The 16,825-nt window shown below is 34.6% G+C and overlaps 1 protein-coding gene across 4 annotated transcripts in view; it reads right to left on the bottom strand.

Annotated features, from left to right (window-relative positions):
- The window catches only part of LOC143226768 (uncharacterized), a 248,974-nt gene extending 233,146 nt beyond the window's left edge, over window positions 1–15,828 (bottom strand). The window contains exon 1 of one of the 4 annotated variants that reach the window (XM_076458171.1): window positions 15,706–15,828. In XM_076458171.1, the coding sequence (XP_076314286.1) occupies window positions 15,706–15,720 (15 nt within the window). In that variant the 5' untranslated portion in view covers window positions 15,721–15,828. Of the gene's footprint in view, window positions 1–8,583; window positions 8,944–15,705 lie in introns of those variants that run through there. The other 3 variants (XM_076458189.1, XM_076458164.1, XM_076458180.1) reach the window with 3 other exon arrangements.
- Between the last annotated feature and the right edge of the window lie 997 nt (window positions 15,829–16,825).

Below are 16,825 nucleotides of genomic sequence, written 5' to 3'. Positions count from 1 at the left end.
TCTTTATTCGTCACTAATAACCTAAGATGCGTTAGATGTCTAGATAAAAGAAATTAATACTTAAATAACAGTACATGTGATATCTATACGATAAACATTTAACTTTACGTAATAAAAAGCGCAGTTATTTTTCTTAACTGAGTAATAACTCTTAATATAATGGAAAATTAACAACGAAAGTATAACAAATCCAACTCAACAATGTGTAAAGTTCTACCCATTCCTACATATGTATAGCTTCTGATATTTTCCATCTGATACACAGTACTTTGAAAAACGTCCACAAACTACGAAAAGATACTGAGTATATAAGAGATAGATGCATATTTAAGTAGAATAACTTGGTGACGTCATTTATAATCATGGCTGCTGATATTTTTGTCTCACGCGTTATTCCAGAACGTATGGATCCAATGAGAATCAACGAGATTTTTAAGAAAAGATTTTTGGAGAAGCACGGATCCAAAAGTGATATTGTTGTTGGATATATACATTGACGAAATCAGAGAAAAGGGAAACCTAAAAATTTCAGGAAAAAACAATTAAGGGGACAAAAGTAGAAAAAACTTCCTTTTCTGAAACTTGTGGATCACAATGATCCAGGGGTCACAAAAACTCCACGTCAATCACGATACTTCAGGAGGCACCATGGTGGTAACTATATCAGAATATGTGATAACTATATCAGAATATGACTGGAATTCCTATGAATTACATTGCAGAAAATAGTCCACTTGATTCAGCTGTTGAGACTTTCAATTACGACAGAAACTGGTCAATTTATCTATCACTCTTTATTGCCTCTCCTTTTCCATCTTTCTTTTGCGAAGATTTTAATACTTTGTAGTGATATAGTCCTCATATCAAACTGTTTGAAAGTTGACTGGACGTTAGAATCTTACTCTACAGGTAATCCAAAAGCATCACATACAAAATACTGACCCCTCTGCTCATGATGTCTTCAATAACCTGTTATACGTCTATACCTTTATCTGGTGGTTCTTACGAGGGTATTCTACCCTTAGTTAGATAGAAACTTAAAACAACTGGTGTCCTATTCAGAAAAATTATAATGCCAATTAGTTAAACGAAATTCAAAGTTCAAGTTTAACAGACTTCTATTGAAGTCGTTAACTGAAGTACTCAGTATATTCCACCACTACTAATAACTAATTTTGCGCATGAGAGAGAGATAACCATTAAAAAACAAGAAAAACACCGTAACAATTTCATTAATTAAAATTATTAAAATGAATTCAATTAGCAGATACGGATACAGGAAGGCAGCATGCATTTCCGGTGCTGCCCTCTCTAATCGCTCTGGTCTCTAAAAATATTATTAATGTCTATACTCTTCGATAATTCTAATTTAGTGCTACCCTGTGTGCTCGATGCAACTACTTAATTATTTACAGTTGACAGTTAATTGGTGCTGCCCCCTCTAGGGAATTTAGCTTCCTGCCTCTTCTAAACAGCTTTCATAGTTTCTACCGCAGTCACTATACTTTCGCAAGATGAAGTTGTTCGCCATTCCGCAAAAAACTTTTTATTATTATTAAAAATAGATCATAAGTTGGTTTTCTTACACAAATTAAGAGATGTAACGTGAAGTTCGTGTTACTAATAACTTTCGTAGAATCATAACCTTCTAGGTTTATAGAAAAACGCCCAATAGTCCAAATACTTTCGAGAAATGAATTCATCCCTTCAAGAAACTTAACATGAGCTATTTTCTGTACATGTGCGGGTTGATAGCTTCAAATCTATTTATTACCTATATTTTTCTCAGTATTTAAGTGTATTTTATTTTTAATACTAGAAAGTTTCAATTTGTGTTGAAGTGAACACTCCTGAAGAAGCTGCAAAGCGAAACGTTGAGTGTTTATTTAAATACAAATATTTTGGAGCTATAAGGTCATTTACCTTCACTGTGAATACGTCCTATATACACCAATATGCACCACAGAAATTAAATAATGAACTTATTTTACCCATGTCAAGTTAGTAAGTTAATTTGTCAATATTACGACAAACTTTTGCCACTTGCTTCTGAAAAAAATAAATAAATAAATAGCAGATTTACCTTGATCAATGAGGGAACACAACAGTAATATCACTTTAACGGCAAAGCTTGAACTCTGTTTAAATATCGGCGGAAATGTTTCCGAGAACTGAAGCGTTGATAAGCCAAACGAAAAGAAAAGCGCTCAACAGCGACAAATGTGTAACTTGTTGGTTTCTATAATAGAAATTTGAACCGATATATACTGAAATGCCTAAACCATTACTTGTCAAGTGTCAGCGTGTGCCCACAGTTTACTTTCTTAACAGTGAATCGTTTGTAGTAACTGGTTCACTAGTTCTCCGACAGAGGTGTTGCCATTGAAAGCAATTGTGTCTCAATAATCGTTTCTAGTTAAATTCCCAAGTAAATAAAAAAATTAAAATATTAAGCCGACAGCCACTGTTAAACTAAGAATATAGGTCCTCTTACACACACAAATATATTCGAAAAGTATTAATTATTATTAAGTATTAATTTGATATTAATTATATTAGCCCGTTCCAACTATCGTCTTTCAGGAAACTTGAGAAATTCGTATGAAAGCTTGTTTTCGTCATTTTTATTTCTTATATGTTTAACTATAATTATCAGAAATGTTGGCGGAATGATACAGATGAAGAATGTTCAGTGTGTACATTAAGTAATTAATCAACATAATTAGTAACCCTGCTTATAAGCTACAGCAGAATTTCTCCTCCCATAGGTCGCCAAGCAAGATTAGGGCAAAAGAAATGTGTGAAAGATCACTGACAGACTTTGAAAATAGTTTATTTAGTTAGCAAGTATTCGGTAAAACAGATGTTTTTTGGAACGAAAGCTATTTGCTCATTCGCGACTGGCCATCTCTGTTTACAAATGGGTTCCGTCTCGTATAGACTTTCGGTTAACAAGTTTTTCGTTAGCACGTCTTTTCCGAACTTAAAAATATCAACTTTCCTCGTTTCACTTGTGACAGATTTCAAACGCTGTGGTGGTCGTTCGTTACATTGGGAGGTATGGTGTGTTACAGTTGTTTAAAAAATCCGGTAAACACAAACACGTGCTACAAAGAAAATTACATGTTACAGAACGTTAAATTTCTACAGAAAGAACCATCAACTTGTTTCTGCCAGTAAGATTTGCTCCTAGTTAGTCCTCTCTCTCTGTCTCTTCCTCTCTCCATCTATCTATTCTGGAACAAAGGCAGCCCTAACGCTCCCTTATAACCAGCTGATGCACGTACTGCACATGTTTATCACTAGCGAAGGCCATGGGTACTTTCCAAAGCAGCATATTTACGCTATAGTACTTTTCAGAAATGTTGAACGTTCTGAAACATCTCAACGTAACTGACAAATTTAGGAAATTATGTGTACACACACAGAGTTCTTCCAGCAAATCAACTTACACGTGTCAAGGTATATACTTTATCCAGCTTCCCTACACTCTATTAGTACTTTTATATTCCGGGTCAAATTCATCGATATTTAGCGAACCTCCTGCCAAATTGAATGGAAATATGCAGTTAGTTTAACATGTTATTCGCACAATTACACATGCACAAAACTTAGCATATTATGCACATGTAAATTGAAATCGATGCACCTGTCCTACATAAAACAATTTCATAACGACCGGCCGAGACGTCTAGAACTGGGTAAAATAATGAAAAAGTATGAAGATTTTTTTAAAAAATTAGCTTTTTTAAGTAATATTTAATGACTCAATAAATATCATATGCAGATTGTAAAAATACAGTTTATCCAAAATGCACGTTTTGCAACAATATTAAAATACTGGACGTTGTTGTGAAAAAAAAGTTTCAATAACGACTTCAGACATGCCAGTGTCTTAACATCACTTTACTTTACATTATTTTACTCATAAGGGTTCCAAAACAAGTGTTCGTTGATTTAATTTAGTACAAAGCCAGTTTATGGCTTTGGACTATCTTCTGTGTTTACCGCGGAGAATCGACCCCCGAGTTTTACCGTTGTAAGTCTGTAAAGGTACCTCTTTAGCGAGGGGGGGGGGCTCCAAAACAAGGTATTGTACTTCTTTCCTCTCTAATACCATCATCCCACCATCTTGATCATCAGAATAAAAAAAATAAAAGGAATCAATGGTCAGTATTGTATATATAATTTTAATTTGTGATTAAAAAAGTTCAGGTTATGAAAAAAAACACGTTAATTTTTCTTACAAGTAACAGCCAAATACTTTTAAAAACGTTAAAATAAAATTCAGTTTGATTACAAAAGTTGTTTTTTTTAATTTCGCGCAAACCTACACGAGGGCTATCTGCGCTAGCCTTCCCTAATTTAGCAGTGTAAGACTAGAGGGAAGACAGTCATCACCACCCACCGCCAACTCTTGGGCTACTTTTTTTTTTTACTAATGAATATTGGGATTGGCCGTCACATTATAACGCTCCCACGACTGAAGGGGCGAGCATGTTTAGTGTGACGGGGATTCTAACTCGCGACCCTCAGATTACGAATCGAACGCCTTAACCCACCTGACGACTGTAAAAGTTAAGACAATGCGAGGCATCTAAACGCAATTAATACGAACTAACAACAGTTTTAGCACAGACACTGACACGCTTAGTAACCTCACTAGAAGTGGCCGAGGACGTGACTAGAAGTGTTTAATAGCTGGTTTAAGTATTTACGAGATAGTCACGCTAATATAAAATCAAAGCTTCGCCAAGAAGCTTAGGCACCTCGACAGCATCAGGCCGTAAAAACCAAATTAAGGCTTTACAAAAGAATTTTATAAGACAAAGAAATATTAAACAACGACAAACTGTAGACTTCCTTGACCAAACTGCACTGCTTTATACGAATGATTTTTCACGACCTGTTACTACAACGTAGTAAACCAAATTTGAATGCATACATTTTACTTTAAACGGTGTAAATACAAAATATATTTTTCTCTCTTGAGGTTAGTTGACGATCATAATATACATTTAGTAGAATACAGAAACCTTACTTTTATCACACTGCGTAGTACTGATGATGTCCCCCGATGGGACAGCGGTATTTGATTCCCCTCGGTGAGCACAGTCGATAGCCTGATGTGGCTTTGCTATAAGAAAACACACGCACACACAGTACTGGTGACGCCCCTTCTCTCTTCTAAGATGATTTGATTTTGATGTGCACATTTATATAGATATAGGAGAATTTGTTTCGGATCTCTAAACATCTTAGGAAAGGTTTACTTACATTTACAATTAGTAGAAAATGTTCAGACACCACTAATTACTTTTCATCATAATTTATTTTAAAGTTTGTGTTTTATTTTTGCTTGGATTAACCCGTTGTGTTTTTGTGTTATGGTGTTGCGCGTTTGAGGTTAATATAGAGAAAATTATGATAGGTGTATGTAATCTAAGAATTAGAAGTAGCTGATGAAAAACATCCATGAACTGTTAATCTTATCTGTTCTTTCAGGAGATAATGGTTTGTTTCGAATTTCGCGCAAATGAGCGCTCCTCTACCCAACTAAAAGAATTTATCAAAATCTAAACGTTTCATTGGAAAAAAAACAACAAAAAACAATGTGTTATTATGACACGGATTATAATTCGTTTCGTATAAAACCTATTATTTTGCAAGTTTTCATTAACATGTTATTACAGTTTGTTCTTCCATAAATAACTGCTCTGTCATTAAACAAAAACAAAAAACCTTCTTATTTTTGTTACAAAATACCTTATTGTGTCTATTCCTTATTTTACGATGCTTTGATTTAGTTTATCCTTATATCAAGATAATAAATAAGTTCACTTGCATTTACTATCGTCTTGTTAACTTTGAACATTAATACTCGTTGCGTTGAACACGTGAAAGTAAGAAATGCCAATTTTTTTTTCTCGCCATATTGAGCGGTTTTATCTCTTTCTTGCATCTCGCAAATAATTTCGTATTTAGTCACATTTTAAGTTCAAACATTTCAGATATGAATCTCCCAAATCAATGAGACTGTATGGTCAATTACAAATCAGAAATCGAGTGACAAATAGCATTTGCGTCGTTTAATGCAATATGAATTAATTTCACGAGTTAATAACGAGAAAGAAATATACATATTTGATACATTAGGTTAACCTAGCTGTCTCCAATGTCATAACGTCACTTTTTCTTAAGCTAGCCGAACTAATTTCAATTACATTTGATATTATTAAAGTGTACTTCCCAAAGACCGAGTATCGAATTTTAATGGATGCGCAGTCGCACAAATGGTTCGAGTACTAAGAGTATTTCAATTTTAAACCATACCACTGCCTTAGTGCATACATAGTGGTTCGAATCCCAGCCGCACCAAACATGCTCGCCGTTTCAGTCGTGAGTGCGTCATAATGTGACGGTCAATCCTACTATTCGTTAGTAAAAAGAGTAGCCCAAGAGTTGGCGGTGGGTGGTGACGACTAGTTGCCTTCCCTCTAGTCTTATACCGCTAAATTAGGGCTGGCTAGCGCAGATAGCCCTCGCGTAGCTTTGAACGAAATTCAAAACAAACAAAAACAAACATACTTTTCAAACTTTAAATCACTAGTATTTGATATACCCGCACGGCAAATGATGGAAACGCACGCCGCACCGCCGTTCCCGCGATGCCAACCAAACATTAAGCGTTATGTCCTTTACTATTTAGACACTTGAGCAATCTTTCTGTCTGGTGTCTTGATCTTACAGGTTGCTGTAAGGACCTACCTAAACCAATTTCAATTAAATTTGATAATAAAATTCAGTTTCATCTCATTCCAGACCCCCTCCTTCCTAATATATCGAGTTTAAAATAGAAAAGCAATCAGACAAAAAACAATCAAATCATGTAGCATTGCAACATGGCGTACTTTTTTGCGGGTTGCTCGTGTTCAGTAAACTTTAACAGCAGTTTCTCCTACGGTTATGGTTTAATCTGTCAGTAAACCACATTGAACACCTGCGGATCACATTACACGTTTATCTTACTACTTTTCTCCAAGAACCGGTTTTGAGGGGACATCCCAGTTTGCGTCTGATTGTGCTCTACAACATATCATGGTGAAATACAGAAGAAAGAATATCCTATGCAAGTTCTACCAAATTCAGAAAATACAAACACCTGTAATGATTGCAGCTTATAAAATAAACTTAGGTGGCAAAACATTTAAATATTTCTATGAATTCATGGATGCGCGCACATTTTGATTCAATTCCAAGAAGGGAATAAGTTTGCTTTTCGTCAAAAATAGTTTATTTTCAATAAACTCTCTCCATCAAAACAAAATGTGCAATACTAAGTAAACAGTAAAAGCCTTTGCGAGTTCAGCAGTTGTGAACCCTTGCAAACTACAAGTTTTGCTGTATAACACATATACAAATTTAAGGAAAACTTCTATGCGGTTGATTTCTTAAAATACTCGTTGTTAAATCTGTTGCCAGACAGGAGAAAAACAAACAAACAAAGGCAACAACTCCAAAAGTGTAAATGCAAGCCAATTCAGTGCTAGAATTTTTGCACTCATTAGACCAAATCTCACGTGCCGTATCAAGTGGTTAGTCTGGTTAAACGAAGGTTCAGGCACACACATACACTTGCCATGATTAAATCCAGGTTCAGCCTCATAATATTAAGTTGCTGCCCAACTAAACTAGGAATGAAAGCCACTTCGTTAGATAGCTATTTTCATTACATTTCTTACCACAAGCCTCTCAGAACCATCTAAAAGTTCAAAGACTTATGACGCTAGAAACAACGTTTCGATACCCGTGGTAGGCTGGGCGCAGTATATGCAGACCTTTATGAAACTCTGTGGTTAACAAAAAAAAACACATAAATAAACAAAACTCACTCCACAGTCATTCTGATTAGTTTAAATATACACGAAGTTGCCATTTCTTGCCAATGCATGTATCGCCAAAAACAAGAGGTAATCGAGAAGAAAGCACAATAGGTGTTGGTTAATTTCAGAATCCTAGCGCTGCATTTTAAACAATTACATTATAATTTGACTTCTACAGTAAAGTATCAGCTTAGAAATGTAGTCAACATTTGTCCCACTGTTTAAAATAAGTAAGTTAAAACAGAGAAAATGTTTGGCTTAAGTTATGAAGAACATATTCATACTACGACTTTACCTGGCTTTTTCCAAATGTGAAATAACCCATAAGAAGCGCTATAATCGTACCCAATAACGGAAACTAATTATCTAAGTAACGTAAACGAAAAGCATAAGTGGCTGCACCCATTAGAAAAGCATTAATTCCCCAAATGTTTATCCACAAAACTAATTTTAAACTTTCCAATAAGAAGTTAAATTTTAAGAAATTACAAAATAAAAGTTTCCAAAACTAATCAACTAACAACAGCAAAGCGGTTTACGTAATGTAACAAATAAACACACACATGTAAACATAAACACACAGTTATTGTTCAATATTTACGAAGTTCTTACCCTACTCTTCCGACTTGAGTAGTAATTTAGCGATTCGCAGAATAGCTATCACTAACCATAATACCAGGTTGAAAGTTAAGCAACCCACCTTTGATTGTAAATGATCGGTTTCAGTCAATGATTGTTTTCGTAGTTTATGGGTTAGATATTTGATCATTGCCAACAAAGACTTTCCCCCACAAAAACCGAGCAATGAGTTTTTGTTGACTCTACCTGGCCAATCTGTTTTACAGGTAACAGTTTCTACTTCGTTCTCTCAGCACTTATGACCAATGCCTGCCACATACGAGACAAAGTGTTGTAGGTTTATGCATTGTTCGGACACGAGATACAGAAAATTCGCATAAAACACCAGTTCTTTACAAGTACAAAGAACACTTAAACTACCTTCCTCACTCTACATCTCTTCTCTTAACACAATATACACTGCAGTGTTCTTATCCTAACTCCACTTAATATCGCCGTACTAAAAGACGCTACCATTAAACAAAGGCAATGGGTGGGGAAAGAAGTTAACGTTCTTATAATTATTATGCTACGACGGTAACTAATTTTAATTCACTATAGATAAAAAAATGTTGATTAACAAAACGAAATTTACTACTGTTTATTATTTTTTATGGCTACATTTGTATATATTTGCTGTTTCTTTTTAAATTATCACTTTCTCTACTTACCCCTAAAGTGATCATGACAAGCTCGACTGTGATTGGGTACTGATCCATGACATCATTGAAAGCCTGTGCCGGCAGAAAAGTACCTACTATTCTCATGTGCACGCTGATTCGTATCAACTCGAAGCACGTGTGCACTGTGAGTTTCCACCATTTCTTTTCTTCTTTTTTGTTGTTGTTGTTGCTACAATTCAGTTTTATAGTTTGGTAAACTTAATAAAATCAAAGTATGGCGACCATTTTTAAAACAGTTCCACTTTAGATATGCCAGTAACTTGGACTTACCTTTACAATGGTTTTAACAACTTTCTCTTTAATAAGTTATACGTGTTTTTAGTTTCAGTGTTATTACATAATCTCAAGTTTCATAGGCGTTAATTAAAAATTCCTCGTTCACTAAAATAATGCAATAATAGCACTGTCGTTAGAAACGAATACCGAGTGCACGTGTTCTCAGAGTAGCATAAATTTTTTATCGATACTGTAAGTTGGATATTTTAAATTTAGTTTAAACTTTATTCTTAAATATGTTAAATCAACCACTTAAGTGGATTAACTGAAGTTACGTTATTTGCTTGCCAGTTTCGGTCATAACAACGGGACAAGAAATAGTAAATATTGTTAAGAAATGTGACTGTATTCTAATTTGTGATAAACGTGTTAATTTTTGAACCGGGTTTGTCCTAGTGGTAAATGTGTCGGTCGAATATCAAAAGAACCAAGGTTAGAACCGCTATATAAATATATATATATAAACAAGCTGCTGAACGCAGTTTGCTCTTTCGTATGTGTGGGTTATCTAACTTTGACAGTCAGTGCTGCAAAGGAGACGGTTTCTACTGGCTGGGTTCCTTCCCCTCTGTTCAGTAGCTATAAATTATTGATAGTTATGCCTGAATTTTAGGGTCTTTGACCTGGCCGTTTAGTTAGTGCATCGCATAAAGTCCTGTTTAACTTAAACATACCAAAAACTGTTAATTTTATCATACATTACTCTTACTTCATATAAGGCCACATTTCCATTGGTTTGGCTATACATATCTACTCAACCTGTATACTTTTTATGTTGTCTCGAACTGGATTTCTGTGAATATTTGTTAATTTTGCTACAACCTTTTCAACATTTAGTCAACATTTTAACCTTATTTTGTCCTAAGAGACCTTAATACATAAAACAAACTCTTTAACTTCCTGTTTCCTGCTTTGCTTTTGGACCCTCAGCGAAACTTTAGTTATAGTAAATTGTAATTCTGGAATTGGAAATTAACGGAGAAATTTGATCTTGACTTCTGTGATCTCGGTTTGTTTGTTGAATTTCTCGCAAAGCTACTAAGTAGAAAACTGCGATAGCAGTCCCTGAGTTTCAAGTCGTAGACTAGCGGGAAGGCAACTAGCTAGTCAACGTCACCTACTGTGAACTCTCGAGCTGCAAACTTAATTTGACTGTCATGCTTATAATGCACCTACAGACTTAAAACTTGGAGCGTGGGATTTAAATGTATTTGTTTTTGTCGGCAACAATATGTCAAACGTTGAACAAAAGTTCCACTTCTGGAATAATTTATAGACGTATGGTACTGCAGGATAATGTATGTGTTTGTATACAACCTTGTAGATAATTATAGAAATGGTAAGTCAAATGGATGTGAAAGGCAAGTACTGAGGTGGTGTCACGTATTTATTATGTGCAAATTAACTGCACCAATTACAAATACTTTGCAATTAAAAAAGGTGGCATACCGGTATACAGACCAAATATATATAAACAATCACATTATTAAGCAGTGCAAAGCTGACCAAGAAAAAAGAAACAATTTTAAACGAAGAGAAGAAGAAAAAGACGAGAAATAAAAAAAGATCAAAGAGAAACTCATGGATAATGAAAACAGAGAGAGAGACAGAGAATTAAAAATAAGCCAGTAGAATGGTAGAGATAACTGATGGTTGATCAAGATGTAAGAGACAGGAATTTAAGACAGGACTTGGAATGAAAAGATGTAATAAGTAAATAAGAACTATGTTTTGTTTGTTTGTTGTTAAGAGCAAAGCTACACAATGGGATATCTGTTATGTATTTATCACGGGTATCAAAACCTGGTTTTTGCGTTATAGTCCGTCATTGTTGTTCCCCGTTGGAACAGCGGCAGGTCTATCGATTTACAACGCTAAAATCAGGGGTTTGTAAGACACAGCAGATAGCCCCTTGTGACTTTGATGTAAGGAAAATACACATACACCATCATACGTACCGATTTGGAGATCAAAAAACTACTGGAGTTACACAAAGAGATTATAACAGTAAACTTGAATTTGAACAAATAGAGATTAGTGAAGTACGAACACACACATATATATATATATATATATATATATATATATATATATAGAAATACATAAAGAGTATAGTAGCAAAATCAACAAAATAGAAAAGAACTTCACTGAGAGAATAAAACATGTGGAAAATAAATTTGTAAAGCTAGGAATAAACCAACCCATATCTGTTTCCGCTTCCGCCCAAGAATTCCAACCTCAAATACCATTAACTATGACATATGGATTAGGAGAACCCATTTAGTCCACACTTGCTATCACTACTGCTGTGCCGTCTATGACCACAAGACTTTTTGTAGATTACTCAAACCCTATTACTCCATCAAGGTTCCAGAAGGTTTAGTTGGCAGGCTCTACAACATCGCTCAGAAACCAATAGGTCATTACTGAAAAATAGTGTGGATTTTTTCTGTCTTAGTTTCTTTAAGTGAATAGATAGAATATAACAAACAAAAAGCCGTTTATCTTATTGTCCATTTAAAGCTACTAACGTTAACAACTTTAAGCAGTCTTCCATCTGAGAGCTGTAGCAACTAGAAGAACTGATAGCAACCTTATCCCACAGATTTGTAGTGTTACATCAGAAGGTTTCCAAAGCAAAGTTTAGGAGCATGAATAAGAAGAAAGATCGAGATAAGAGCCAAACCTGAGGAAAATATTGGAATTTTTGTCCAATTATCTAAATGATGGATTCTTTGAAAATAGACCACACTAGAGATGTTGTAGTGAATGAGACATTCAAATTAGGTTAAATCAAAGTAGATGTGCATCTTTAAAGGACGTTGTTAGTTGGGAATTGAACGCGAATCAATTAAAGTAGCAAATAATCAACTTAAATATCATCCAGGATTTACAGAATCGCCAGATAGAGTAGTTTTAACACATCAACTTTCTCTGAAGTCTAGAAGAAATGAAAAAAAATCATCAGACGACTTTTAATTTAGAATGGAAAGAAGTAAACCACAGGACAAGCCTTTGAACTGTAAATTAAAATAATATAATGCTAGAAACTGTTTCCAAAGAATGATAGGTGAAGGGAACAGCGACAAGTGTGGAAAACAGAGATAGTACATCTGAGACTATGATTAATCGGTCGTTGATAATAAACCAAGGAGTCAATATTTTGAAGATAATAATATTCCATCCACCCGTATAAAAATAAAGAGTGTAATACTTAAGGAAACTTATCGATTAATCAACAAGTTTATTGATGGGATATGTTGCAGTATGTTTACTGACACTGGTTTTACAGCTACTATTATTTAATCTAATTCGATGGTGAAAGGTGGAAAGTTACCTTCAAAGGGGAAGGAATAAGTTGGATTGTTAAGGGACGTGAATGGCCGGGAAGTTCCAGTAACAGGATGGTTGGGAGTCTCACTGTTTGAAGTTGCATTACACAACATAATATGTGGGTAGTTGAGATCGCGAAAAATGACTTAAGAGGAAAAATTAATTGAAAGTTTAAGTTTCAAATAGTTTTATCGTCTACACAACCAAGAAATCCCAAGAACTATACGACAACAGCATCACCAGAAGTTGGACTTCAAGCAACGAAAAAGATAGTAATAAAAACAGCCAACCCATACTGCAACACAGTAAAGTCCACAAGAATAGACGGTCTAAATCAAGGTTCATCCCTAGTGATTGTCTTTTGAAGAACTTCGAGAAGAACAGCCAATCGCTTGACCCGATAGAAACCACTTCCAGAATATCATTAAAAGTAGAGCCACCAATAAGTCTATTCAACCATTTGCTTGAAGAAAGCTTCCCTAATGACAACACAGCAAAGTTTATTGTATTTTTATTTATGTATTAGGATTAATCAGAAAACTTTACAATCCGGAGAGTGGACAGTGTTGTGAAATGTATTTTGTTATTTCATTGTAGATGTTTTCTATTGCTTGGTATAGGGAGTTTTGGCGTAACGTAATGACGTGTGACGCCTAGAAATTTCCTGAGTGTATAGATGTGACGCGATGAGCGCTTGACGTCTTGTATTTTTTTAAATTAAAGAAATTTTTGAATGATATGAAAGTGACAGAGTGAAAGTGATTGATTGTGTAACAAGTTGTTGATTTATTGTTGAATACACGCATTAGTTAGTTCAGCAAAATAAATTTTGTGTTTCAAAGAAGTACTGACGAAGTCGAAAATGACAAGTGACTGTTAGTTTTATTTATGAGTTAGGCTTACCAGCGAACGTAATTTATAAAAGGTTTGCGTTGTAATTAAGGTAACAAAACGCTTTCCTTTCATTATGTGAGCTGGATTTGCATCATATTTTACTGAATAGTGCAAAAGAACCCGCCTAAAGATAGAAACGTTTACATTATAATTGATCAAATAAGATTCTTTTAGTCCTTGGTTTGTGGAAATGGAACTACCTATTTCTAAATGGTGCCGATATGTTTTATAGTTTTTGTACGTATACGTGTCAATATTTCCGTCTAAGGCTCCTGTGCACTGAATGAAGACCGATGTAAGGGTTTTGTATTCACGCAACAGCCAAAGTGTTTACTTCTTGTGGAAGTATAGAATGAATACGTGTAAGAGGGAAGTGGAAGTAACTTACGGCAGTTTCCAAACTTGAAGTTTCAATATTCCATGCAAGTGTTTTCGTGAAAACAAAGATTTTACTATTTAACTAAAAAAAAAAAAAAAAAAAACACGTAAACTGGCTAACATCTTTTCAGAATTGAACTTGGTAACGCAAAATCCTCAAAAGCAGTTAATTTATATTTTTTTAATCGATACTTTAAATAAAAGTATCTGTTTGTTAATTTCAGAGCAAAACCACTTTGGGCTACTTGTTGTACCTACCGCGCAAATCGAACGCTGGATTTTAGCACTGTAAGTCCGTAAACTTACCACTGCCCTACCGTGGGACTTAGCACGAAGGAAGTTCGATCTGAATAGCCTTAATGTTTAAAACTTTCATAAAAATTTATAGAACAATTTAATTCATACGTAAAAACTAGTTAATATGAACTTAATTATTGAGTCTGTTATAGTGAATTATTGAGTTACAGACTTCGCTAGTCAGTTAGCTGATTCAATAATTATTTAGTTCATACTTCAAGAAAGGGATACAGATACGAAATTAGACAAATATATATTCTATTTAAAAGTAGTTTATTCGTAACGTTATGCATATCAGTTGACGTTGGTTGCGCTGACTGTAACTCTTGAAGGTCAAAAACTAAAACGTTTTTATTATCGTTGTAAAGTTGATTGGACTTTGCATTATTCAAAGAATTCCGCCCAACAATAGACATTGTTACAACGACATATTCACCTTTTAACTTTGTTTCCTTAGTGCAAAGACCCGGCATGACCAAGCATGTTAAGGCGTGCGACTCGTAATCTGAGGGTCGTGGGTTCGCATCCCCGTCGCACCAAACAATCTCGCCCTTTCAGTTGTGGGGGCGTTATAATGTGACGTCAATCCCACTATTCGTTAGTAAAAGAGTAGCCCAAGAGTTGGCGATGGGTGGTGGTGACTAGCTGCCTTCCCTCTAGTCTTAGAATGCTAAATTAGAGACGGCTAGCGCAGATAGCCCTCGAGTAGCTTTGCGCGAAATTCAAAACAAACAAACAGTCCTTGGTGCGAAGTTACATAACTGGATATGTGTATGCTATCCACAACTGAGAATCGAAACACGTATTTTTGCTTTGCAGATCCCTAAGTTTACCGCTCACCCTCTGGAGGATATGGTTTGGTAAACACTGGTTACAGTGTATTATATGCTATCAATATATGTGTGGTCAGCCAGATATCATTGTTAAAAATATTATTTATGCAGAAAACAAACGTCATATGTTTTAACGTACTTTTTACAATAAATGGTAAATCGTAAGTTTTCGTTAAACTAATTCGTTATTTGTTCACGTTTTTTTTTTTCTTTCGGAAGCTCTGATGTATCATTAATATTTTAAAACACCTAATAAATGATTAGGTATATGAAGCGTTCGATAATCGAGTGCTTTAATTAGCACCAAAAACAAGTATCGATTTTAGAAAAATTACGTTTCAGTCTCAGCTCTTATGGATCTTTAAGACATTTAAGTCAAAACATAAAGAAAATTCCTTTCATGTTACTATTGGTATTTTAAACTGGTTTGACAACTTTATCTGTATCACACTTAGGACTAGATGTTGTCGAACTTTTATACAGACAGAAAAACATGAAATAATTACGTACCCATCTGGTTTCCATCGCAAGTAAATTCACGTGCACTAAATAACGTCACAGCTCTTTTAGCTTACTGGATTTTTTAGTGTTGCAGGGATTATTACAATATTTCTTGTTAGGCCTCGCACACTGGGAAAGAATTGATATTTTATTATAAAATGGGTCTGTTGCGTTTAAATGCATAGAAATTTTACGTATATATATATATATATGAAACTGCAATTAGTATGAGAAATTTTACGTATATGTATAATTGTAATTAGTATGGTACACGTTTGATAGCCATATCATAGACAAAAATGGTAATAAAAGAGGCGAGTACTATCCCGCTTCAATATTTTGTAGCGAAACATTTCTAGGCATCTTTCGATTGTCTGTCCCTCTTTATAATTCCCCACACACACACATACACTTTTAATTAACGATGCCAAACGCACGTGAGTCATATTTAGATACACCATGTGCTTACATATTTCAATATGTAGGTGACACATACACACGTTCATACTTATCTAAGAGGGGACTGGGGAAAGCACACCAAACTACTAGTAAAGTTGCATGTATATCTATTTTCAAATACGAATTGTGCTAATTGATTCAGCAGGATTGTCTTGTTCTTCGTGATTTGCCATTCAGTATATATTCTTAGACTTAAGTTTCCCAAGGAAAGAGAGGGCATGTCAGTCCTACTTTTTTAAGAATATAATCAATTATTTTGAGAGAATACCTTCATAAATATTCCACCTACAGAAACTGCACCTCTATACCCCCACATTCAAAATAAAGTTACACCACTACCTATATTTTTGTGTTGTTGTTTTTGAAAGAATCGTGTTCTTCAAAAATAAGTTTTTGTAAGATTAGAGTAGTGATACCAATTGATCTAAATTTCGGATTTGGAATTTAAAAGTGAACTAAACAAGCGTAATGTTAAAAACTGGGAGGCACAGCTCGGATGGGTCATTGTATATCTTCGTGCTTAACAACAAAGAGAAACAGAAATCAAAAACTTGTTATAATGTATTATGATACAATTTTTTACTGCTTTGCATTTATTTTTAGTGCCTATGTTTGTTTCTGTATAGTTTTCGTTTTGTTTATGTGACGTGTATTCTTGACTATGTGTTGC

Source organism: Tachypleus tridentatus, chromosome 1 (genome assembly GCF_004210375.1).
Source record: "Tachypleus tridentatus isolate NWPU-2018 chromosome 1, ASM421037v1, whole genome shotgun sequence".
In the NCBI taxonomy this organism is placed as follows: domain Eukaryota; kingdom Metazoa; phylum Arthropoda; class Merostomata; order Xiphosura; family Limulidae; genus Tachypleus; species Tachypleus tridentatus.
This window is presented reverse-complemented; position numbering and strand designations above follow the sequence as displayed.